The sequence below is a fragment of the Procambarus clarkii genome, chromosome 32 (assembly GCF_040958095.1).
Source record: "Procambarus clarkii isolate CNS0578487 chromosome 32, FALCON_Pclarkii_2.0, whole genome shotgun sequence".
NCBI classification, from domain to species: domain Eukaryota; kingdom Metazoa; phylum Arthropoda; class Malacostraca; order Decapoda; family Cambaridae; genus Procambarus; species Procambarus clarkii.
The window spans coordinates 38409404-38435956 of record NC_091181.1 but is presented as its reverse complement, the minus strand read 5'-3'; the positions used below and the strand labels follow the sequence as shown (position 1 = coordinate 38435956).

Sequence of the window (26553 nt, the reverse complement as noted above, 5' to 3'; positions counted from 1 at the left end):
TGTGTACCCAGGGTCAGTTGGGTGTACCGCAGTGTGAATACTGTACCTGCGAGTCTGTGTTTGGGTAGCCTGTGTACCAATGAGTACAGTGTAGTGTTTAGCGTGCGGCCACAAGCACTGGAGAGCGCACCAGTGTACATATCCTTGTGAGAAGTTGCGTCAGGACTCCTAAAGAGTTGTGCTGTTGATCAACATGATGATAGAGGATACTCATAAACTATCCTGCAATGACGACAGCTGAACAGTCCGACTGTACCGGGCTCTTGACTCTTACTGGCATGCTGTTTCTCATCTCTAATTTAATTGTAGCTGATGAGAACAATGCACAGAACACGTTAAAAAACAATTATGGAGTGCGCAGTGTGCCCGGGGAAGGGTGTCAGACGACCACAGGCTAATGGAGCTCCCAGCAACCCGCTCCACTCTGGAACTTTCCCAGTAAATCAATTACATAATTACTTGTCAGAATCGTACACGTCACTGTACTGCATCTTTTACTGGTGATGTTCCTGGTTGGTGTGTTCTCGAGTCGGCGCTGGTAAGCCGGATTACAAGGCTACTGCTCCAGGCGGGGAAAATAATTATCTGAAGAAGGGAAAGCATGGCGGCCATGAGGGGAGCGGCCCCTAGGGTCATACACGTGACCCTGATGCGGACTTGACTAGTCCTGAAATAACCGAATTTCGGACAGTTTGTTACACATTGTGTCCATTACTCTTCAGTCTTATTTGAGTCAATGTATTATTTTATATATTTTGTGTTATATATTGATGAGACGCGCTGCTCGCGTTGAGTGCTGTACCTCACTGTACCTCCCCTCGTCTGCCCTTGGCCAAAGTTGAACCAGCTAGCGGTAATTAACAGTGTGACAGTGTATAAATGTTGTGTCAACTCTGTAAATAGCGAGACGTTGCAGGCGATGACACTTAAAATGACTTAATACAGCATGAGTGCGATCAGCGTGACTTGGCGAGCTGTGAGCTTTATCTCCACCCTTTTGATGTTAAAAATGATGTTGTTGTTGTTATAGATTCAGCTACTCGGAACAAGTTCCAAGTAGCACGGGCTATGGTGAGCCCGTAGTGGACTTACCTGGCACAGGAGCGGTGCTGTCGTTAAAAATGTACGGAACATTGCTCTTACGTAAAGGTCACTTTCTTTAATTTCACGTGTGTGGGCTGGGTGTCTTAACTTTCAGCCCCGTTGTTGTGACTGACTGTCCGCGTTACTGTCACTTAGTGTGTTGTGACAGTCCTAGCTGATAACGTCGACCTGGAGACAATATACTTCCTGTCTGTGTGCGTGTGTATGTTTCTGTGTGTTTGCAAGTATCGTTTATTTTGTGTATACATAGGCGTCTTTAGATTATATGTGGCTACAGCTCAATTACCGTGTTGATCACTGGATACCAAGGCTTGACCTTGGTGTGGTCTGCATGCCCTGGGCCACTGATCCCGGGGTTTCAGGATCACTGATCCCCGAGCCCCGCCACAAGGCGGGGCTCGGGGTCCACTTAGGTCAGTTGTTGCACTCTCCGGGGTCACGTGGCTGACCTCTGAAAGGTTATGTTGGTGACCTCTCAAGGGCAGCAACAACACCATCATGTGCTGCAGCCTCGCGTGTCCCTCTGTGATACTCTACCTCCGTGCTTCCTCTTTGATGTGTTGTGTTAGGAAAATAATTGATTCAACTTCTACCAGTTTGGCCTCCCGCTCTCTCGAGTCCATTGTTTCTCAGTCAGTTTCGCCATGGTTGGAATGTCCCATTACTCGCATCTGTGGCTTCGAGCCTGGCCTCGGGCCGGGCTCGGGGAGTAGAAGAACTCCCGAAACCCTCTTCAGGTATTCTCCAGGTATGCTCTCAGGCTGTGTGCTGCCTCTGTCGACCCCATGGTGGATATTCATGCCGGATGTGTTCAGGTTAGATCCTGTGACTGTTCCAGCGCGCTGAGGAGGGCGGGCAAGATGGTGAGCCCCACCTTTCCGCAGAGGAGTGTTTTTACAACATTGTGTACCTATATGATAACAAGATGGGTTCATTTCTTCTCCACTCATTCTTTCTCTCCCTAAATGAAATATTCTGTATCTGTTATCTGTCACTCTTTCTCACACTACGTCATTTCTTGTACATTATTGGTAATGAGAGAGAGTTCCTACAACAAGCATATATATATATATATATATATATATATATCTCTCTCTCTCTCTCTCTCTCTCTCTCTCTCTCTCTCTCTCTCTCTCTCTCTCTCTCTCTCTCTCTCTCTCTCTCTCTCTCTCTCTCTCTCTCTCCCCCCCTCCACTATGGCGACCGATCACGAGCAACTAGGCAGAGTGGAAGTAATGGGAATACATTTCCGCTCAACCACTTGGGCTGGACGGTAGAGCGACGGTCTCGCTTCATACAGGTCGGCGTTCAATCCCCGACCGTCCAAGTAGTTGGGCACCATTCCTTTCCTCCAAGCCCCATCCCAAATCCTTATCCTGATTCCTTCTCGGTGTTATATAGTCGTAATGGCTTGGCGCTTTCCCCCTGACAATTCCCTATCCTTCCCAGCCTCGACATGCCACACCCTCCTGTAGATAGTTTCACCAATGTAAAAGTCACCAATGGACCTTTCTTCATTCAGTTGACATCCATACATCCGGTTCAGTCATTCGATGAATATCCCTACATCTTATTCAGTTGTTCAATAAACATCATTACACCTTGTTCAATCATTCAAAAAACATCTTTACATCTCGATCAATCATTCAATGAGCATCATGTTCGGTAATATAGTGAACATTCCAACATTTTGTTCAATCATTCAGTGAATATACCATAATCTTGTTCAATCATTCAGTGAATATACCATAAACTTGTTCAATCGTATAGTGAACATCCCAACATCTTATTCCATCATTCAGTGAAAATTCCATTATCGTATTTAATGATTCATTAAAGATCCCAACATCTTATTCCACTAATCACTGAAAATACCATCATATTAATTCAATTAACATCTCAACATCTTTGTGAATTTGTGAATATCTTGTTCAATCGTTCAGTGAATATCCCACCATCGTGTTCACTCTGCAGTACATGTGTCTGCTTGAATTTGGCTGAGTTTACACATCTGCTACAAACCTCCTCCCCCTCCTACACCACACAGGTATCACGTTTGTCTCAAGAAACCAGTTTGTAGAGGCAGGAGGAAGCCGTGTATCAGGCTCTGGTGGTGTCCCCTTACTGTGTGTCTCATCCTCCTTGTTCTGTGTCACTCAGGTCGTGGGGTGTTGTTGTGTGTCACTCAGGTCGTGGGGTGTTGTTCTGTGTCACTCAGGTCGTGGGGTGTTGTTCTGTCACTCAGGTCGTGGGGTATTGTTGTTCTGTGTCACTCAGGTCGTGGGGTATTGTTGTGTGTCACTCAGGTCGTGGGGTATTGTTGTTCTGTGTCACTCAGGTCGTGGGGTATTGTTGTTCTGTGTCACTCAGGTCGTGGGGTATTGTTGTTCTGTGTCACTCAGGTCGTGGGGTGTTGTTGTGTGTCACTCAGGTCGTGGGGTATTGTTCTGTGTCACTCAGGTCGTGGGGTGTTGTTCTGTGTCACTCAGGTCGTGGGGTGTTGTTCTGTGTCACTCAGGTCGTGGGGTGTTGTTCTGTGTCACTCAGGTCGTGGGGTATTGTTGTGTGTCACTCAGGTCGTGGGGTGCTGTTCTGTGTCACTCAGGTCGTGGGGTGTTGTTACTGAAGCCATTAGCACTGTAGTTGTTACTGAAGTCATTAGCACAGAATCACAACCCGGTTGAGCAGGTATTCTTCGGAGGTGTTGAAATCAGCTGAACTGATTTGTGAAAGCACGACGACTTGGCGTCTGTATAATAGCAGCACTGTAGCATTTAATAATAATAAACGCTTGTGTACGATGTATAACTGATCTAACTTGCTTTTTCTTCCACAGAAGCACCGTAGTCAACTGCTTCCCTCAGAGGTACACTGTCGCCTGCTGCTCCTCCACATTCGTATACAACAACGAATAAAAAGTCAAAGAAATTTCACATTATTAAAAGAAGTTCATAGATCAAAAGTGGGATAGGCAGAGTGTAGTACAGCTGTGATACACTAAACGCCACCATTCACGCCACACTCGAAATGCTGAACTGGGCTAAGAAACATGTCCGACATAAACACAAACACGCCCATGATCAGCAAGACTCAGAGTCAGAACAGAGCTCGGACAGGGAGAGTCCTGGGAGGAGTTTAAGTCCAGAGAAAGAGCATTCGTCAGAGAAGAGATTAAGTCCAGAGAAGAAACATTCGTCAGAGAATAGATTAAGTCCAGAGAAAAAGCATTCGTCAGAGAAGAGGACTCCCAGTTTTGCCAGAAGACTCGCCTCCTTCAGGAAGCTGGGCATTGACAGGAAGAGCCCAGACAAGAAATCGAGAAGCAAAAGCAAAAGTTCGGAAAGGGAACTGAGAGATGAGAGCCGAAGTCCTGAGACGACGAGATATCCAGCAGACACGAACGGTCATTCTGGGACCAACTCCTATCCTACAAGCGATTCGACCACTCCTGAGAGACAGCAGAGCCCAGATCATCGACGCAGTCCAGCGAAAGAGCCACCCAAGGAGACAGCAGCGATCAGATCACCTACAATAAGTTCCATCGTGAGCTCGAGTTCGGAGGCGAAGACCGCATCAGACCAGCAGCCATGCGAAAGCATAAATCACACAGAACCTTCAATAGAGCCCATTATCAAAGTCTCTCAGTCAGATTCTGAGGGGGACCTAAAGGTTGGTGGAGCACGAGGCTCTTACAGCAACACCACTCTTGAGCAACGTGCAACACCAGAGAGTTATAGCACTCCTGAGAGCTCCGGAACTCCTGTGACAGCCGGAACTCCTGTGAGAGCCGGAACTCCTGTGAGAGCCGGAACTCCTGTGAGAGCCGGAACTCCAGAAAGGTCCGGCACTTCCGAGATATCTGGTACCTCAGAGACATACGGTACGCCGGAGACTTCGGCGACTCCAGAGACATACGCCACTCCAGAGAGATCCACGACTCCGGAAATACACGAGAACCGTAAGAGCTATCACAGCCCCGAGAGAGACTCAAAACGTGACACATCTACAGCTTTAGAAGGACAAATTAACACCAAAGATCTGCACGGTGAAGTGGTCAGTGAATCTGATGAGTTGAAAAACATGGCTTGTAAAGTGAAACCAGACGACTTGAGCCCATTTAGTACTGAAAACAAAGAAACAAATAAGTCAAGTTATTTGTTAAATGTAGATATAAATGAACCCAAAAATGGAGGTGATACTAGTGGCGAGAGAGTACACGCTCCCCCGGAGAGTGTAAGTAGCAGCAGCAACAAGGAACTAGCGAGTAGTGAGTCTGAGGAGCACACAAAGGCAGTGGTGACAGCGCGGAGGGCCAGCGACGCCTGCCAGCCTCCTGAGGTCAACACTTCAGGTCACCTAAGGTAAGAGAAGTACTTGATATTACGACATGATGATCATATGGGATTTCTTTTTTTACGATGTCCGATATACTAGAGACTGTTGTGGCTTCATTCGCTCTAGTGGTGGTGTTCTGCGTGTGCACACGGAACACATAAATCCATATTGTGTCCATAAATCCATACGGAACACTTCAAGTTAGTTCACGCTTCGTTAATGTGCTCATCCTGCATTATTATGTGCTTATTCACAATCATCTGGCTCGATAAAACAAACGAACAATGTTGAGTTGATTACCTCCAGGGATCATAAACAAATTAGACAGCTTACCACGGAAAAATTGTGCGAGAGAAAGCTGTCTTTTCTCTACGTTCTCTATGACACCAGGTTTATTACATTCAGCAAACTATGAGGGATTGAAATATTTTTTTGGGGAAGGGTATATTGAGCAGACGTGAGCATGAACGGTGGAGTGTCATCGGGACGTGATCTAATTCCCCCCGTGCTCTAGGGAACTTGAAGCCCAGGGAAGGCTTAAATTTTCAATTGGGCAGCTGGAACTTAAAGCCTTCGCTGTACCCCTGGAATCCTTCCTTACTGTGGCTTGGCCAGTAGCTCGGTTGATAGAGCGACCGTCTCCCGTGCCTAGAGTCTGTGGTTCCAGGCTCCTAGTGCCCAGGTGAATTAAATATTATAATCTACATTTATTGTGGTTGACAGTTTATATGACTTAGGCGTGGATTAAGATCAACCAGGCTGTGATTCATACATCAGGCTGCGAGCAACCGCGTCCAACAGATTGGATGGGCCTTTGATGTTGATTGAGCTCTTTCAATCAACATCAAAGCGTGTATCTATTGCACACTACATTTCAAAGGGGGCTATTTTACACATACTGCCATGCACACGAGGGCGTGCATTCTCGCTGCTGATTGGTTGAGTGCGTGCGCTAGTAAGTGCACATTGTGGTGTTTTTATCAATGTACTAGTGTATGTGCACACATTGAGAGGAACTGGTGCCCAGGTGTGCTCATAACCGCGACGAGCACCAGTTGGGCCACGTGTCTGGCAGGACCGTCCAAGCCTGTGTGCCAGGTTGAAATTAGACCGGCAACTCTACGTCGTTATCCACATTTATTTTCAGCAATATCATCACGATCTGTGAGGCCGCAGGCACACAGCCACCCGTTCTGGGAATGGCCAGACTTATACACAAATATAGACCAACTTTTCCTAAACAAAATTTAAATAAAATGCACTAGATCAATTGTCAATTTCTGGTTGGTTTTCGTTGAAGAGAATATATCCCCCGATCATGGGAGGGGGGTGGGCGGTCATGTCTGTGTGGTGGCCAGCACTCCGGCTCGTTTCATCTTTGTATTTCATTAAAACTGTAAGCTTTAAGTATCATGATGTACAGCTGGTCTATGTAATACACTGTTTACCCTAAAACACACGTACGTACATATATATCATTCACCTGCACCATCGGAGCCTCGAACCCACGACCAGAGACTCGGAACCTCTCTTATTGTGGGTGTTCGTAGCCTGACTGTTAGAATTATAGTATATTTTGGTAGTCGTAGAGATTTTTTTTTTAGAATATTTTAGTAGGAGGAAGTGATAATGTCCAGTTGATTGTTCCGTCTGAGGTTGCATGGCGAATCACCTTTTAAATAATTTCTTCGACATATCCGTTATAGTATCCATTTTTTACTTTGCCGAGTTTCTCATCAATCTGCTTCCAACTGGAGCTGGGTGTGAGGGGCACGATTGACACAGGCACTAGCGGCCACCTACTATTAGCATTAAGCCACATTCCAATGTTGGTTTCCTTATGGTAGACTCCAGTGTGAAAGTCGCCATTCCTTTCTGAGACTTACGTCTAGGAAAGGTAGTCTACCTTCACTCACAATCCCCATAAGAAAAGCTTAGCAATGAACTTCGCTCGAATGCATCCTTAAGCTGCAGCAAGTGCAAAATATCAGGGGCCAGATTCACGAAAGCACTTACGAACCTGTACATCTTTTGTCAATCTTTGGCGGCTTTGTTTACAATTATTAAACAGTTAATGAGCTCCGAAGCACCAGGAGGCTGTTTATAACAATAACAACAGTTGATTGGGAAGTTTTCATGCTTGTAAACTGTTTAATAAATGTAACCAAAGCCGTCAGAGATTGAGGAAAGATGTAAACGTTCGTAAGTGCTTGCGTAAGTGCTTTCGTGAATCTGGCCCCAGGTTCCTGCAGGAATATGTCGTCTACGTAGCTATAGTATACACTTGGCTTTTGGCCCATGTCAACAAAGACGACGGAATTGCATGTGAAAATTAGCAAATAGGACACCAAGGGGCAGTAATATGGCACCAAAAACACCAATAGGACATTCCCCGACCCAGAGCAACGCCATCTACTTTGACCAGACCACACACTAGAAGTTGAAGGGACGACGACGTTTCGGTCCGTCCTGGACCATTATCAAGTCGATTATCACAATCGACTTGATAATGGTCCAGGACGGACCGAAACGTCGTCGTCCCTTCAACTTCTAGTGTGTGGTCTGGTCAACATACTTCAGCCACGTTATTGTGACTCATCGCCCGCCATCTACTTGCTTATACATGCGTCCATCAGGACCCACGACGAGCGCCTATTCGGTACATGCTGCGAGTAGTTTCCCAAGTGTGTCTTCTGGGGTGTCGAGGGCTGTACAAACTTTATCCCGATAAACTCTGTCCATCATCATTCCAATAGTGTCATCCACGGGCACACTGGTGAACAGCGATTTTTTTGTTTTTATTAATACATTAGGTACATCTGCATTTGTGCAGCTACCCTAGGCTATATGAAGGGGAGTACAATGTGTTAAAAAGCTAACTACGTGATGCTAAAAAATCTCCATCACACAGACGCTCTCACTCTTGGTGCCCGCGACCCCTGCAATAAATCAACAAGTGAACAGAGGCATTAGGCGAAAGAAAACTTGCCCAACCATTTCTGTCCCGTCCGGGATCTCCGATTGCGAGTCGAGAACGAACCCATCTGTATTATCTATGGTGAGCGATATAATATGCAAAACTAAATGTGTATGGTGTGTTACATCACTCAGAGCGGGGTTGGGGGAGGGCCGGTGAGTTCCTACCATTATGGTCACAACAAGAACGGTTTCCATGCAAATGTGTCAGGTGACGGCCGGGGGCGGCAGCCATCACGTCCGCTTAACGCTCCGTGTTTATATATGGAGTCTTCTCTCTTCCTTCTCTCTCTCTCTCTCTCTCAGAGAGAGAGAGATCCTATTATACAAAGGGGTCAGGTCTCCTTTGAGTCTCTCTCTCAGAGAGAGACACTGTCTCTCGGAAGTGAAAGCTATGCGCACACTACAGCATACCCCAATAATTCATTCGCCTCACATGTGAAGACTGGTAGCCTAATAAGGACAAGAAGCAGGTTCAACACCATGAGGGTGTCAAGATGTACGTTCCTCCACCCTACTCGTCTCCTCCCGAACCCTGGGTGTTTTGGGGGATAGTTATCTGCAAGCCACTTGACATGCATTTACTTCTAAACCTGTAGCAGTAGTTGTGGTTCTGAACCATTAGTTCACAACCGAGTTTAACCCTCAGAGGGGGTTCAAGCTGCCGCCATCCGTACATTGGGCTATAGGCAATGCTCTCTTAAATGACACCTAATATCATTTGTTTTCCCAACGTTTTCAAACAGTTTGTGTGCACATTTTCCAAAAATGTTATTCATGAAGGTGTTGATAATTATGATATCGTAAAGGTTTTAGTTAACAACACCATACCTTGAGGTGCTTCCGGGGCTTAGTGTCCCCACGGCCCGGTCGTCGACCAGGCCTCCTCGACCATGATATCATAATTATAATTAGATCGTCGTGAAAATGTTGATAATTTGATAGTACTGATTAGGATAACATCGTGAAAGTATTGATATTGATGAACATTTGAAGGTATTAATTTATATATATGTTTATGTATTTATATACAAGAAGGTACATTAGGTTGAGAGTACATAACATTGGTGTTCTTACATTCTTGCAAAGCCACTAACCCCCAAAGTGTTCCGGACAAGTACAAATTCAGCTAACAGATAAAAGTAAGAGTATTAATAGGTACATTGTAGCAGAATTTGATTTCAATATAACTACAATAGAAATTGACAGTATTGATTATACTGGTGATGTTGCTGTCTTAAATACTGGTATTAGGTAAGTGGGTAGCACAGGATACAATGCGAGTTTGAAGCACAAGATAGGAAACTTTGAGAATGAAATTAGGTACTTTTAGGTACTTTTAGGTACCTCTTGTACTCATTATATAACTTCTTCTACACCCCGAGATACGAAGACTTGGGAACACTACACTGGAATAAGCCTCGTCCAGTGAACACAATAGAGTGCACGAAGAGCACTCTGGCACCACTGCTCGTCCCTGAAGTATGTCTCTCCATAACAATGATCTAATTTGTCCTTGCTCCCAATTCTTCACTCAAGATCTTTATTCTTTCATATTCTTCAACCACTGGCAGATTCCACCCCAGACTTCGTTCGCTCCTTCACGCCCGTCAAACCATCCTCTATCCATTACATGTGTTTTTGGAAATGAAGATTAATTGATTTTTCCGATGCATAAATGCAAATAAAAATAAAAACTCCTAGGCCTTCTACCCCTGCCGTTTAAAATATATATATTTTTTGTCAACATAGTAAGAATTGTGTTGTTGCTCCTAGCTAGTAAATCGGCTAATTCAGATTAGCATCGTGTATGAACTTTTTTTTTTGCGCGACGTCACTGGCAGTGCATGACCATGCAAGATTCACAACTTGCCCAATTCTTTGATATCTTGCAAGAACGAAGCCAAATAATCTCAATCTTGATCGATCTCCAATCTTGAGATATACCTAGCGTCATATCTTTATTCAAATTAATTAATTTATTTAAAGGTGGTATTTGAAATTAAGGTATAATCATTTGTTTATTTTTAGCAGTATTTAAGTACAATAAATAAAACGATATAATTCGGGAACATTTTTAGTCGTGTCGAGCCCGGCCGTCTGAATTTTCAGCATATATTATTTTCAGTTTGATGTAGTATTCATCGTTTCATATTGATATTTTTCATAGTGTTATCGTTTATGCTAGAAAAATACACATGAACACTGGGTCTCATGACGCCAGTCCTGTATGCCGAGCGTGGCGTCAACCTTTTATGGGTCAAATTTACGTCAAAGTACGCCTCATAATATAGCCGCAGAACATCTATCTCGCAATGGAAACAAAGCTTTCTTGATTGTTAAGTTTAAAAATAAAAAACTAGAAAAAATAACATGTAAATTGCGTACAAGTGTCAGTTGACCCCTTTTAGTGTACACTCTTCGCCCCAGCCCCCCACTCCTCCTTCGGGGCAAATCCACTACATGAACTAAACTCAAAAGTTGCTCACCGCGAAGGACAAAGACGAGCTAGCGAGAGTAGGACGAGTGTCCTGCATTAACTACCATCATTGTCACTGACACAACACATCACTTCACAAGACTCGTCAGTAGACGGCAGGGATAATTGGTCTTTCTACAAGGCACATAAAGCTACGATCTCTCCCACTACAGTCCTTTTTTCAGGATGTTATATCGAAATCAGTAATATTTTTTGTTTTGAATATTAACAAAATTGACTGGCTAAATGAGATTAGGTGAAATACATGCCCTGTATTATCCCAATAGTATTAATTTGCCTGAGTTTACCAGAGGGCCACTAACACTAATGTCATCGACGAGGACAGGAAACTGACGGCTTGCTGAAGGTCGCTCCATTTGCCTTTAGTTCTTTTCCAGCTGTACCTTAAAAGTTAAGTTTTTTTGACATTTACAGCTTCGGCTGGTAGGCGCTTCCAGGGGTTTATAACCCTGTGGGTGAAAACGCATCTCCTGTTCTGTCCTACATTGTGGCTTGTCGAGCTTGAAATTTTTGTTCCTCGTTTGTGTTACATCTGACCGTTTGAAGATTTTTTTTTAGATCAACATCCTCCAAATTATTCAGTATTTTAAGGTTCAATGAGATCCGCCCTGCCATGCCTGGTTTATAGTGTTGTTAACCCTTTGGCCCTCAACCGTTCCTCTTATTTGAGTTGATTTAGCTCAGGAATGATTTTTGTTGCCCGGTGTTGTACCTTCTACAGAACAGCCATGTCCTTCTGAAGATAAGTTCTCTATGCTTGGATACAGTAATCCAAATGGGGGCGCACCAGATTTATACAATTGAATCACTACCTCCTTTCCTTAAAAAAAAAAAAAGTACGCTACAGATTTATTCATCTGTATACCTATTCTTGGCCTTTCTGGAGAATTTAAGTTAAGATTTTTCAATCTCTTCAAAACAATTAAAATTCCTAATGCGCAGGATTATCTCTTATTATTCTTCTTAGCAAATTGTCTAGATACTTTAAGTATGCGGTGCCTCAAATTTAACCGCATAACTAAAGGCTGCCCAACAAGGACAAGATAATGCAGCAGAATAGCATTAGATCCCTTGACTTGAGATCCCTACTTACAATTTTAGGGTTGTCCAGTTGATATCTGGTAGCTCATATTTTAGGCTTAGAATACCAATTTGTCGGCATTAAACTCCATCTGCCAACCTTTCGTTTATTTTAAAAGTTTCACCAAGTCGAAATTTGAGACTCAGAGGAGTTTACCTGAGGGCCACCAATACTAGTGGCCCCGACGAGGACAGGAAGCCGGTGACTTGTCGAAGATCTCTTCCCCCCCCCCTTTCTTTGCTTAATGATCTTTTCCAGGTACATTTTGGCATTTTACGGCTTCGACGGGTAGGCGGTTCCATGGGTTTATAACCGTGGGTGAAAAAGCATCTCCTTTTCTCAGTCCTACATTGTGGCTTGTTGAGCTTAAACCCGTTGCTCCTTGTTCGTGTTACATCTGACCTTTTGAAGAATATGTCCGGATTAAACATCCTCCAAATTTTTAAGTTTTTTAAAAGTTTCAATGAAATCCGCCCTGTCATGCCTAGTTTGCAGTGTTGTTAGCCCTGCTCCTACCTGTTGTGCAACTTTCAGTGAATGGTGGATTTTAATTCCAAAGTCCTTTTCTTCATTAATCTGCTGTAATGTAATATTAATTTGGCAGTTGTGGCGTGGGTTGCTATGCTCCACATGCAAGATCTTGCATTTCTCGATATTAAAAGCATTTGCCAGTCTTCTGACCATTTGTGGAGTTCATGTAGATCTGTTTGTAAGGTTTCAATAGCATTATCATTTCCTATTTTGCCATAAATCTTAGTGACATCTGCAAATTTGATGATGTGGTTTGTAATATTCTCATCTATGTCATTGATGTATATGACAGCCATCTGTATATGTATATGACATATCCGCTCTCCACTCATTACACTATGCGCTCATCTATCCCTATCTTACATATGATTATTAGTGCTTAATTAGTTTTCTGTACATGGCATATTTCTCTGATGGTTTTAAGAAAAATAATGATTACATTCTCTCCCAGACTGTTACATTATGGTACGAAGTAAGTACCCGGAAAGTCAATGTAATGTATGTTTCCCAATTTTGTTATTGTGAATCCTTAAACATTATATCTGTACTGTTGCTAAAACTACAGTTTCTATGTTAGTGATATGCAGTAATTTAATTATTGTATATCACTTGAAAATTGTAAATCATTTGGTAAATTTCTTTAACAAATTTCTTTTCTTCATATGTATGCTTAATTCACATTTAACATTAAGTGCTACCCCCATAAAGCTCATAAATAACCTAATTTTGAAAAGTTATTCCATAAATGCTCCACATATTAGTTTCTTTATATAATTTACATTGTGTACCTATGAATACTCTATTGCATCATGTTTCACATGTTATACTGTATACAGTAATTAAAAATAATTATTATTATTTCTATAAAACTAATTTATAATATAATCAACAGGGATGCTGCTGTGCAGCCGGCTGTGCTACATATTTCCAACAGTAAAAAGGATCAGGAACAGTCACTAAGCAACTCTTCTGATGGTGAACTTCATGTTAAACTAGACCAAAGGAAACCTGTTGTACATCCTGATGAGGACAGTGATGCTATGACTCAGGGTAAACTTTCTTCATTAGTGTTGAATAGTCCAACACAGGATAGTAAAGATCCTCAACACATTGAGTCATGTAAGGATACCAGGAATGTTAAGGATCCCCCAACACCTCCAGTTATTTATTCAGGAAAAGACATCAAGGAAATTCTAGTTCCAATAATATATCAAGTAAAGAATGATGAATACTGTACTTCAGAAAGTGAAACTCTGAAGAGCAAAGAGGAATTTGGGATTCAAATGAGAGATTCGTCAAAAAATAATGAGGCACCCTCAATAGAAGATTTTCCAAAGAAAGATGAGGATGCTATACCATGTTCCTCGAGTATTTTTCCAGCAAGTGGTGAAGAACATGCAGTGAATGGCCTTGCAAATGACAAGGTTATTACCTCTGCTAAAATGAAAAATGAAATTAAACATGAATTACTTCTCACAAGTAATGAAAAATCCCCAACATCTTTAAAGATTTATCTAGTAAAGGAAAACAAAAAGCCCCCTATACTTTCATTCAGTGAAGAAAGAGAGAGTTCGGGTACACCATCACTTAGTAAGCCTCCAATGGGGAGTCATGTACCACCACTGCCTCCTGAGAGTAAACCACCAGAAGAGGATAAGACAGAAGAGGATAATATATCTCCACCACTTCCACAGAAGAAAGTGTTAGACGCAAGTGAGAAACCCCCTCTACCTCCAAAGAGTGAGATCTTAAAAAACAATATTGATAAAATTACTTTAGAGCGGCCATTACCTATTTCCCCATTTTTCATAACGGATAAAGATAATGCAAATATCAAATTAAGGGACTCAACAGAGGATAAGTTTATTGCACAACACAGTGCAAATGAAAGAGAGACTCCAACAATAAAAAGGGATCCAACTAAGAGTTACCGTAAGTCTGGTGGATCTGCTCCCCATTCACTTGATGCATTACACAGTGAAACAAATGAAAGGTTCCAGGGATCATTGCCATCCTCTCTCAATAAACCTTGTAAAAGTGATGCTGAAACAGGCTCTGCACTGCCTACCCCAGCATGTCGTGTTTCCCGTGGAAATGATAAAGTCATAAATCCTAATGTTTCACAGTCATCTTTAATGAGCTCTTCATATGAAAGTGGTGATAAATATGTTGACCACAAAACATCATTTTCTGCCGCTCCTTTGTCCATTGCTGTAGGTGGATCATTACCAACCTCTCCCTCTACCCCTCGACGGAACAAACGACCTCATCCAGTGCCTGCTGCACGCTCCCTCCAGACTCTCGACACAACCAGTAAGTTCACTAATATACAGTACAGTACAGTATAAACAAAAATCCATTAATTTTTCATGTAAGTGCCATATACATAACTTTTCATAATTATCAAAATTAAGTAAAATACTTTTCCAAGAGATCTGTGCCACAAAGATTTATGATATTGTTATCCATGTCATTGATGTGTATTACAAAAAAGGGGCTGGCCTTATGAAACCTTGCATTACTCAAAAATTTTTCAAGTGAATTTTTCTTTGATTTTAGGATGAGTCTTTGCTGCCTGTGTTTTAACCATTGTTTTATTCATCACAGTATTGTTTACTGTTGATTCCATGTGCTTGTTGTTTCTATGCAAACCTTTTATGTTGTATTTTGTCAAAAGCTTTAGAGAAGTCCATGTATGCTATGTCAACTGAAAGTCTTTTTGTCTGTGGTTGATTACTATTTCCAGAAATGTTAACAGGCTTGTTAGGTAGGATTAATTTTTGACAAAACTGTGTTGTGATGCTTGTCAAAGGGTGTGCACTGGAGATGATGAATGATTTCTTCACCAGGATTCTCTCCATGATCTTGTAGACTTGTGAGGTTTGGCTGATTAATTGGTAGTTTACAGATGTACAGTACTTCCAATTTTCTTGGAGATAGAAGTGACTTAAATATTTCCAATCTTGAGCAGTCATTTCCTTGGCCTACTGATTTTCTGAATTGTAATGTGACCCAGCCCATCGAATAATTCTTTTACATTTTTTAACTAAATTCCACCTATACATGGACATTATAAAATCTTCAACTTGTTGTACATTTATTTTATTTATTTATTTCATTGAAAATGAGTTTTAGATTTATGATTCTGGTACGAATCTTTTTGATATTTCTTATGTTTTTCTTCACGGAAGCAGGAAGTTGAGAAATTGAATCTCCAAAGTTCATTTTTTCTTATAGTGGGTCTGATGTCTAGTGATGCGTTTCGTAAGGTCACGCCTCACATTCTCAAAGACAAATTCTTCTGTGCTTAGCACTGGATTATATCCTCTTATGGTGAGGTGGTTAGGTAACATACGGATGAAAAGGAAACATATGCATGAATGACATTACATAGGGGATATTGATAAGGTATTAAATGTATCAACATAGAGTGTGACATGTTGGCAGCTTATGTTTTTCTAGCTGTTTCTGTTGCAGGGTTATTTGGTCTAGCTTCTGCATTGGTTCGGGGTCTTGAAATGGGGAAATGGGCCAGGAATTGGTAGTCCTGTTGAAAAATAAATATGCTTTGCGATATAATCTAGAAGAGAATGGAGACGTTGAAACAGTTGATAAACTCGATTTCAAGAGGACACCATGGGGAACTTAGAAATTTTTTTAACGAGTTTAATTGGACAGACTTGTTGCTAGGCAAGGAAGTAAATGAGTATGCCAAATTTTGCAAAATATACGATGAAGGCACACAAACATTCATACCAAAACAGAGATCATGATTAGTTCAACAGAAATTGTGAGAGGGCTAAAGAGGAAAAAGACAAAAAAAAAAAATGGGTTCAATATAGGAAGAGGCCTAACCTACAAACATACCAGCACTACAAGCAAGCAAGAATCATATTGCACCACAGTGAGGAGAGAGGCAGAAAGTCACTTTGAGAAAGGTATAGCAGACAAATGTATAACAGATGTATGCCTTTTCTATAAATTAAAAGCAAGTTGCATGCAAAGGCTAAAATTCAGAGATTCAGAACAGAGAAGGTTATCTTGAGATGATTTCGGGGCTTTTCAGTGTCCCTGCGGCCCGGTCCTCGACCAGGCCTCCACCCCCAGGAAGCAGCCTGTGACAGCTGACTAACACCCAGGTACCTACTTTACTGCTAGGTAACAGGGGCATAGGGTGAAAGAAACGCTGCCCATTGTTTCTCGCCGGCGCCTGGGATCGAACCCAGGATCACAGGATCACAAGTCCAGCATGCTGTCCGCTCGGCCGACCGGCTCCCTACAGCAACAGGACTACCAAGAAACAAAAAAGAAATGTGAGAGATGAACAGTTCCAAAGTGTGTTTGTACAAAATAAGGATTTCATAGAACCGAATCTAATACCAATTCCAGAGCACGCCCTATTGAGATACCTGCATAGAGGTATATCAAGACGAAATGGAAAATTTATTCACGAGGCTAGGAAGAAATAAAGCAGTTGGACCTGATGGAGTTTCACCTTGGGTGCTGCAAGAATGTGCAACTGAGCCGAGCATTCCACTCCAATATTCCAGACATCCTTGTGCACAGGAATCTTAGCAGATATATGCAAAAGGGCAAACATAGGATTTTGTAAATCCTCCCCGGCCAGGATACGAACCCAGGACAAAACGCTCGCGGAATGCCAGACGAGTGTCTTACCACTACACCATGGAGACTGGTAAATAAACTGATAATCACTTAGGTAATTACACACACACATACTCACACCCACCCACCATATCACATTCTCCTGCTTCAAACATCTGCATTGTCTAATAATAATACTGTAATAATATATTAAGTAATAATAATAATATTTTGTATACAAAATTAAAGAACACATAGATATATATTTTTTATTAAGTCTCTAATCTTGCACATTGTTTCAAGGATACATAAAAACTGATGTTAGGTATTCATCCAGAGTATCAGTTTCTTTCTTATATCCTGTGATGAACTTGGTCTCATCTTTCAAGGGTCTTGCATACATTATGGCTTGTTGTTACTCCTTGCATATGCTTATGACTTGGGATCTTTGCTGCTGTTTTGTGCAAGTTTTCTTTCATAGTTTCTGGGCATATGACAATTGTTTATGTGCTTTGTTTTGTAGTTGTCACAGAATGAGTCCAGTTTTCATATCATTATAAAATTTATGTCGTACAGTAAATATTTTCTTTACAACGAGATTATAAAAATTTACGGCAATATAAATACTGTATATGCTATATAAATTTAAAACCTCATACAATACTTTATTTCCAGCTCCCTCAAAAATGACTGTTACTATCTCTGAAGAAGAAGGTAATACACCAGCAAGTAATATACCTAAGGAACCTCCAGAGCCTCCTAGAGCTAGAAAGATAGATGAACACACTGAACAGACTCCCATCCCTCCAGTGCCAAAACCCAGAAAAATTATATCGTTAAATCCATTTGACAGTGACGATGACGGAACCGAAGATAATAAAATATTACCATCAACACCTATTCCAGTAGCAAAGCCTCGAAAGAATGTTTCACTGAATCCATTTGACAGTGATGAGGATGAAAATAAGTTAGAGGAAGAAAGATCAAAGGCAGTTTACACACCTTCTAAAATAACAGAAGATGTTGCAAAAAATCCTTTTGATGATGATGATGATGATGAGGTAAATAAAAATAGTTGCCATGAAACAAGAAGTAGATTCAGAGAGCAGGAGTTTAAGCCAAGAATAGCCTCTTCTCCAGTACCTAATTCTATGTCTTCTAGTTGTTCATCGCTCTCACCGCTGCATATAAATGATTCCATGGTGTTACTCAGCCCACAATCACTTAAGGTAGCAAGTGAATCAATCTCAACAAATCCATTTGATGAAGATGATGATGAAGACATGCACGAAGAATTCACTAGAGACTCAACGTCTCGCATGTCTTTTTCTGTAACAAGTTCAACCCCCATTTACCGAGATGTAATAAGATCATCTTTACCTCCTACAGCAAGACTCTGGACAGGAAGAAAAAAGAGACAAGCACCATTGCCTCCAGGTCAGGTAAGAACATTATTTTTTCACTACAATTATAATTTAAGGGAATATTTAAAATTATCATATGACAGAAGGCCTACAATAAAATGCTTATACAATTTTTTATTTAAATATTTGTAAAATAATAGTAAAATTGTGAATTACTGCACCATTTAAGTAAAAAAAAATATATTTATTCAAGTTATTATGGTCAGAGAGCAGGCACCATTAACATACAGTTTCACAAGGATAGTAACACAACATTTTATGACTCATTTTTGAAATGATACAACTCTACAATTTTGTTTATATAAAATACAGTGTATTGCAAACTGTACTTTTCTCTTCCCTGGAGCTTCATGTCATAGGACTCCTTACTAATCTTACCTAGGTGACAAATAACAAAGGATTCATCTTGTACATACATCTTTGATCAAGCATCCAATACTATCTGGTGGCTGACAAATTTTTGGTATCTCTTTGCTTGTTCTTCTACCAGGTTGATCACCAGTCAATGTATTATTATTATTCCTCTCTTCCTACTACAGTAGTTCTAATTTTAATTCTTTTAAACAACCTGTGGCCTCATAAGACCCTCGCAGCTTTCATTGGCACCACTAAACATGAAGCTGCTGTGTCCCAAGTCCTCGCTTCACATGTCTGCCTTGAGGGACCCGACATGTCTTTATTACACCAGGTGTCAGTGTGTCTGGTGTGGTACATAACACCATCTCTCTCAGGGTTTAGAGCTGGTGGTCAACAGAAAGGGTGAGTGGCAATCCAAGGAAGTATGTGCTCTCACACATAGATATCCTAACATTTAAACTGTAATTGTACTTCTTGCTAGGCTTGAGCTCACTCCCCAGTCTGTTAACCGAGTAATTTAACACCCTAACAGATCTTGAAACCCTATTTTCATGGTCATGAAATCTAGAGATGCCACTTCCTGGTTGTGACTAGCACAAGAATAATCTTCTACTTGAAAGAAGTCTTAAGTTTTCTTGTAGGCTTCAACCGTGCACCAATTACAACTACGGAATCATTGTGGACCTCTTCTAATTGGTGTTAGGTGACAATATCAAGTCACTTGTTAGGTGATATGGCATACTCTCCAACACTTATCTGTGATTGCCCTGTTATCAATGATTTCAGACCAATTGGCATGAGGTACATTGAGCTCTGTAACTACTGTACTTCATATACACGAATATTAGGAGATATTCTTGTGCTCTACCCAGATTTTGCTAGTGCAGACTAGTAGATCAGCCTCACATTTCATGTTCTCTCCCGATTCCATGTATGACTTATCGTCCTGCGAGATGGGGATATGAGATGAATTAGATGTTGGGTTGACTGAAGTAATGGTGGTGAGGTAACCTCAAATGTTAAAACATTTCGGTCAACATGTGACGAGTCAGGTGCAGGTGGTGTAATGCGAGTTTAGTTTAGTTCATTTATTATGCATCCCATACTCATCTTGTGTGCGGTAGAGGAAAGAGTTACAGAGGCACAAAAAAAGGCTCAGGGACTTAACCATCTTTTACTGTTTCTGTCACCAGTTCTGCTTTCAGTTCTGGGACTTAATCCCCCTAACAGAGACTATGAATTCCTCTCAATTTTTTCTTCTTGCTAACGTTCTTGGCCCCAAATCCTTCAAACTCTGCCTCATCATCTTCCTTAGAAAACAGACGTGATAACTAGCTATAGTCCAGATTGTAACTTTTTTTTTTATTCTAAAAAATAGTCTTTAATTGTTCCTGGCTGATTACTAAGATTGTCTGGCAAATACCCTCTTTTAGTGGTGCTTAATTTTCACTTGATCCACGGATTAGATCAGTGAACTTGTATTGGGTTGTAAGAACGTATCAATGATATTGCCATTTACTGTACTTGCTAATCACCTCATGGATGCATTGTACTATTATCTAGCAGCAGCACAACTCTTACTGTTTTCCAGGAGACCAACACTTTTCAGATGCTCCTTTACTTCGGGTACAAAGTTCTTATTAAACCACTCGGCAAATATTACTCAAGACATCCACCCATTTGACTACTGCTTACTAATCACAGAGTGGCACCTAGTTGACATTAAAGCTCTGGGGTTTTTGCTAATCCCAATCACAAGTACAGCAGTAATTTAAATTTGTGCGCACCAGCTGCATTAGCATAGCACAACATAGAAAATCTGTTTGTTCAGCGTATAACCACCCGAAGGATGGTCTTCATCACTATGAGCCATCGTGTTTGTGGATAACATACGCCAGCACAAACCTGTCTCATCCGCATTATAAATTTGCTCTGGAGGTAAATTTTGTTCCTGCATCATCTCTGCAGATTTATTTAAAATACTCATCAACACCACTAGTGTCAGCCTTTTACCATGTTCTGTACTTTAATGAACCTAATGCCATGGAGGAGTTTAAAGCTTCTGATCCATCCTTCACTGTACTGTATAAACATTTCAAAGGAATTTTCATGGCTGGTAAAAATCATGTGCCTTTTCCACAAGCAGCCAGCCTGCCACTGGTTTCTTCATCTCCTCACGCTTCTGTTTGTACCACTGCCACACTGCATTATCAACACACTCCACTTTTGCTTTATTTACTACCTTTCCCGAATTCACCCGAGGGACACTAACACTCTAGTGGCCTCGATGAGAATAGGAAGACTGCGGTTTGTCAAAGGTCCCCCCATTTGTCTTGATAAACTTTGTTTTATTTAAAAATTAGGAGTTTTTTGGCATTTACAGTTTTGGCAGGTAAGCAGGTCCATGGGTTAATAACCATATGGGTGAAAAACATTTCCTGTTCTCAGTCCTACATTGTGGCTTCTTGAGCTTGAAACCGTTGCTCTTTGTTACATCTTACCTTTTGAAAAAATTGTCTGGATCAACCTCCTCCAAACTGTTCAGTATTTAAAGTTTTGATGAGACCTGCCCTGTCATGCCTGGTTTGCATTGTTAGCCCTGTGGCCCATAACTGTTCCTGGTATGAGAGTTGACTTAATTCTGGAATGATTTTTGTTGCCTGGTGATGTACTTTCTCCAAGGCAGCCATTGACAAATTTCCATTACCTGCATTTGCTTACCGTTAACTCCATTTGCAGACAGTTGCGTATGTCAATAGTTTGTATTTCCTTGGAAGACAAGTACAGTATTTAAATTTAAATTAAATTGAATTTTACAGAGTCCTCAAGCATCATGTACTTCAACAAATGGCCAACAACCAGCACCTAATGGTGGTAGCTTACCAAGAGGATCACCTTTGGCTTATCGTGACACCAGAAGAGATTCAACCGCTTCCACCTGTAGCAGCACATCTAAGAAGGCTCCTCCACCTCGCCCACCTCCTCCCAAAACAAAACTCGGTTTTCTGACCAAACTATAAGAACAGGGATGGAAGAGTGATCGTGTAAAGAATGAAGGAACAATGCACAGTATAGTTGTATATACTGTATAGTATAGTGCAATGACTGTTTTGCATGAGAATGAAATTTAAGCCAATAATTAATTATATAACGTCTCTTTTTATCCAAGCAGATATATTTTATTAATTACCTACTTTAAAATAGTCTATCCCATGTTTTGTTCCCTTCTCCCCCCTCCAAAAGATGTAAATGAATGCTATTCATCTTATTTATAAAACATGATAAATAAAATGTTTATAGATTAACAGTAGCATTGTTGATAAAGAAATCATGTTAAATATTTTTTTAAGTTTAATGTAGCAAATTAAAATACAGTACAGTATTTCTCTTAATACATTTTCCATGTTGCATTTTTGCTTCTTCATTTTAGGTGGCACTTGCTGAACCTTCCTAAAAAATAACAACAATTTAAGATACCCAACAGTATGAGCCACATCTCTAGGTCTTAGAACTTTTAATGTTAATGCAACATAATGGTGCATATTAATTTTTGTAACATCCAAGGAAGCAATTTCCACTCAAACAAGTGCATTTGTTTCATATATTTATATATCAAGCTCAAATGTTTTATTCATAAAAAATATATATACAGTATGTATATTTGTACTCAATATATTGTTTAAGTCAGTTATGATAGTGGTAGGTTCCTGTGCTTATAACTTAGAGCAGAGTGACATATAGGGATTAAACATTTATTTGCCTATGTCCAAACCCAATTGTTTATCACACAGCTAAATGCACTATACAAGACATACTTTCTGCATGCAAATAAAGCCTTGAGAAAATGCCATCATAAACTGGAGGCGGCATCGGCATGTTTGGTGGGGGTTAAGCGTTGAACATTAATGAACTAAAAAAAGTAAGATGTCAAAAACTTTCCCAGTTGGAAAGAAAATGTCTTAAGGAGCCGGGTCGGCCGAGCAGACAGCACGCTGGACTTGTGATCCTGTGGTCCTGGGTTCGATCCTGGCCACCGGCGAGAAACAATGGGCAGAGTTCCTTTCACCCTATGCCCCTGTTACCTAGCAGTAAAATAGGTACCTGGGTGTTAGTCAGCTGTCACGGGCTGCTTCCTGGGGGTGGAGGCCTGGTCGAGGTCTGGGCCGCGGGGACACTAAAGCCCCGAAATCATCTCAAGATAACCAGATAAACTGCAGAGTGGTTGAGGCCGAATTTGTTTTAGTAATTATTGGGAGAAAAGATGCAATTTATAAATTATTACATCTTTCCTATGTTAGTGCTTCCAATGATAATTTAATAAAATAAGTATATTTTTAAGACATATATATATACATTGAAAATATTCTTGCATTTTTCTGTTCAAAAACAAACTAGGACTCTGCATAAACATCCCCAAATACTGTATCAATGTCATGGCACTCCTTCACATATAAATGTGTATGTAGTACCTCCACCCTCTGCACAATATGCTTCCTTGCCTCATCAATCAGCTTTATTTTGTACATTTTCTCTTGACCGTTTATTTATTTATTATCTTCTCCTCTTACACCAAACTAAGAAATGAAAGAAACTAGAATATTTATTATGTAAATATTATCATATATTAAAGAGGAGTAGGATAACAGATCAGCTTAACATTAATATATCTAGTCTGTATGTAGAGATAGTCTGGTGACAATCGTAAGTAAATATTATTACAACATATTTGCCATAGATAAACACTTTGACATGTCCCACATTATAAAGAGGTAATTCTCATACAGCAAGTGATATACTGTATAGATTTTATTAGATGATTAATGTATGGAATTTAATATATTGTACTGTACAATCAGCCCGTCCTAAGGTTTCTCAACGTCAAGAAACTGTCAGACTAGTGTTTTAGTATGTACTGTCCTACTAAAATCCTGACCTACCAGAGGACCCAGAACAGAAAACAGGGACAGTATATAAATTTCGTGAGCTGCTACCATTTGCTAGTATGACAATTTTTGGCCTTAGGTAAAGTATGCGTCAAAATGGGACGCCTTGTTAGGAGGATGGGTTGGTACAGTACAGTATTTTAAAATGTACTCAAGTGAGGAAAAATCAAACTGTATAAGCCTAACTAAATAAAAGAAATGCTTTGCCAAAGTTCACAGTATTCACATATGCTTATAATGTATCATGTTTATGTATATTTCATATCTTTTAATTAATACAAGGATCACTATTGGCAAAGTGCCTATAATTACCTTCCTGTAACTGAAGTAGGTGCTGTAATACTGTGTTAAATTTTTAAACTGTACAAGGTCCACATAAGATCACAATACTATATAAACTTTTCAATACGTATTCACTAATCATTTCAAATAAGATACATTTAAGTTGAATGCTATAATATGTATATCAGTATCTTAAAATATTTGTCTTATATAATTTATGCTAGTCAATACCCAACTTCAAACTTTAAATATAAATTGCTATTTATCTGAGGCAGTCCTATAATATTTTAAAAACTAGTGTCAATATTAAACATTTCTTAGCACTTTTGTCTGTTTCTTTATCACCCTCTTAAACTGGTTAAATCAGGTGACAAAATTTCCTTTACAAATCAAGAGCTTAAGCTATACTGCTGTAAAATTCACAAACTTACATTCGGTACAAATTTGATCTATAGTATAAGTTGTCGTGCTGACACAAATTAACCTGAATCTGAAACCAATGACAGTACTAATAAATGTGTTTTAAGTTAAAATTAATGTTACCAACTATCAAATGTTTAGCAGATTTTGTTGCAAAAGTAATAATGTTATTTGATGTTTGTGAAATAATGCAAGAAAGAAAGGGAGATGGTTTTCACCCATTGGATAATGAGCCTATATAATTGTCTACCCATCAAAGCTGTAAATATCAATTCAGTACAGTTTATTACGTCCGTTCAAAATACTGTACACCTTGAGGAAAAATTCAGCAATAATGAAGAGACCTTTCACAGGTCCTTCTGTCCACTGTCAAAGCCACTAGAGATGACGACTTCCTGACAAATGTTTTTTTGCACTATGATGTATTACTTGCTGATTTATGCAAATTTCACGTACAGTATCTTTGCATGAAGTTAATTTTACATTTGTACTTACTTGCAATGGTAGTACCGAGCCAAGCCGAGCCGCTGAGCATGTGTACCGAGTACACATGCACGACGTCAGAGAAATGGGTCTCTGTAACCCTTTCCACTACTGCCCACAAGATGGGTACAGGGTGCATAATAAATGAACTAAACTAACTCTTTGTCTCAATGATTTCCTGGTCGTTCCTGCCTTTTATTTTTTAGGGTTCTTATAATGAGTTTTTTTTTGTCTTTGCCTAGCTATGGCTTCTGCATTCCTCTCCTCTAGAATTTACCTACTTAAAATTATGTTAGATTAATTAAGGACCTGCCCGAAACGCTGCGCGTACTAGTGGCTTTACAAGATTGTAAATTACCATGATATGTATTCTCACAAACCCAATGAACCTTGTATATAAATAAATAAATTTGTTTCATCACCAGTCTCCATGCTACTCCTAGGTTTACCGATTTTGTCATTGAAATTAATGCAGTGAAAGTACAAGAGTCCTTTACCTTCAGTTTCCTCATTTTAAATAGCTTCCAATTGTATTGTTGTTAGTAAACACGAATTGGAAACTAACTTGTCGATAAGTATGTCTAAGAATATTCAGAAGTTCCTAATATAATAGCTTGCATTGCCATGGTATGGAAATTTGACAATGTAAGTCTTTAGGGACTCTGGGAACCTCGACAATAGGATTAAATTTGGTATTTAAGAATATCCTCAGAAATCTGTAAAACATCTTACTAAAAAGGGAAAGGTGGCAAAATCAGGGAGAAAGCGCCAAGCCATTATGACTATATAGCACTTGGAGGGAATCAGGATAAGGATTTGGAATGGGATGGGGGAAGGAATGATGACTGGTAACCTAATTTAACTTCGAATCATAAGTTATTGATCGATACTGAACACATTAAAAGCTCTATCAAAGTTTTGATTGTATGCAGTTTATATAGTTTTGGATACAAGCTAGGATAATGTAAACTCAATCTTGTGAATGTGAGTTTGCGGTAAACTGATGTAACAAATTGACCTCCAACTGTTAGTAACTACTGGGTCGAGGAAAGATTGTAGAAATGTCCTAAATTTCACAAGTAAACGTCAAGTTTGAATGTTTAGAATTAAATACCAAACATCTCAAGGTGTGAACGACCATTAAAGATAAGGAAGAAGTCATCAACATACCAATGATAAAAGAATAAGCTTGAACTCCGCAGGACAAGTAACTATTCACATTTTCTCATAATTACATAGGAAAATATTAGCAAAAGATGGGCCCTATGCTGATCACATTGCTGCCCCGTCTATATTGTGTGAAGTTTACCATCAAAATAAAAAAATCTGATGTTGTTGTCATGAGCCCCTGTTATGGTGGCCGTGATAAAGCTATAAAGTAATTAGTTATTCACCTTTGTTGAATTTGGGCCTAATTATAAGTAGTGTTTAACACTGGAAAGCCCCAGCGAGAGATAGACAAGGCCCGGCCCCCCTGGGAACTTACTCCCATAAATAATAATAAACCTGTTA

The 26553-nt window shown here is 40.2% G+C and overlaps 1 protein-coding gene across 1 annotated transcript in view; it reads left to right on the top strand.

Annotated features, from left to right (window-relative positions):
- The window catches only part of LOC123759472 (nucleolar protein dao-5-like), a 39058-nt gene extending 13859 nt beyond the window's left edge, over positions 1-25199 (top strand). The window contains exons 2-5 of the mRNA XM_069335259.1: positions 3941-5465; positions 13420-14840; positions 17808-18574; positions 21733-25199. Of these exons, the coding sequence (XP_069191360.1) occupies positions 4132-5465; positions 13420-14840; positions 17808-18574; positions 21733-21933 (3723 nt within the window). The 5' untranslated portion in view covers positions 3941-4131 and the 3' untranslated portion in view covers positions 21934-25199. The remainder of the gene's footprint in view (positions 1-3940; positions 5466-13419; positions 14841-17807; positions 18575-21732) is intronic.
- Positions 25200-26553: the final 1354 nt, after the last annotated feature.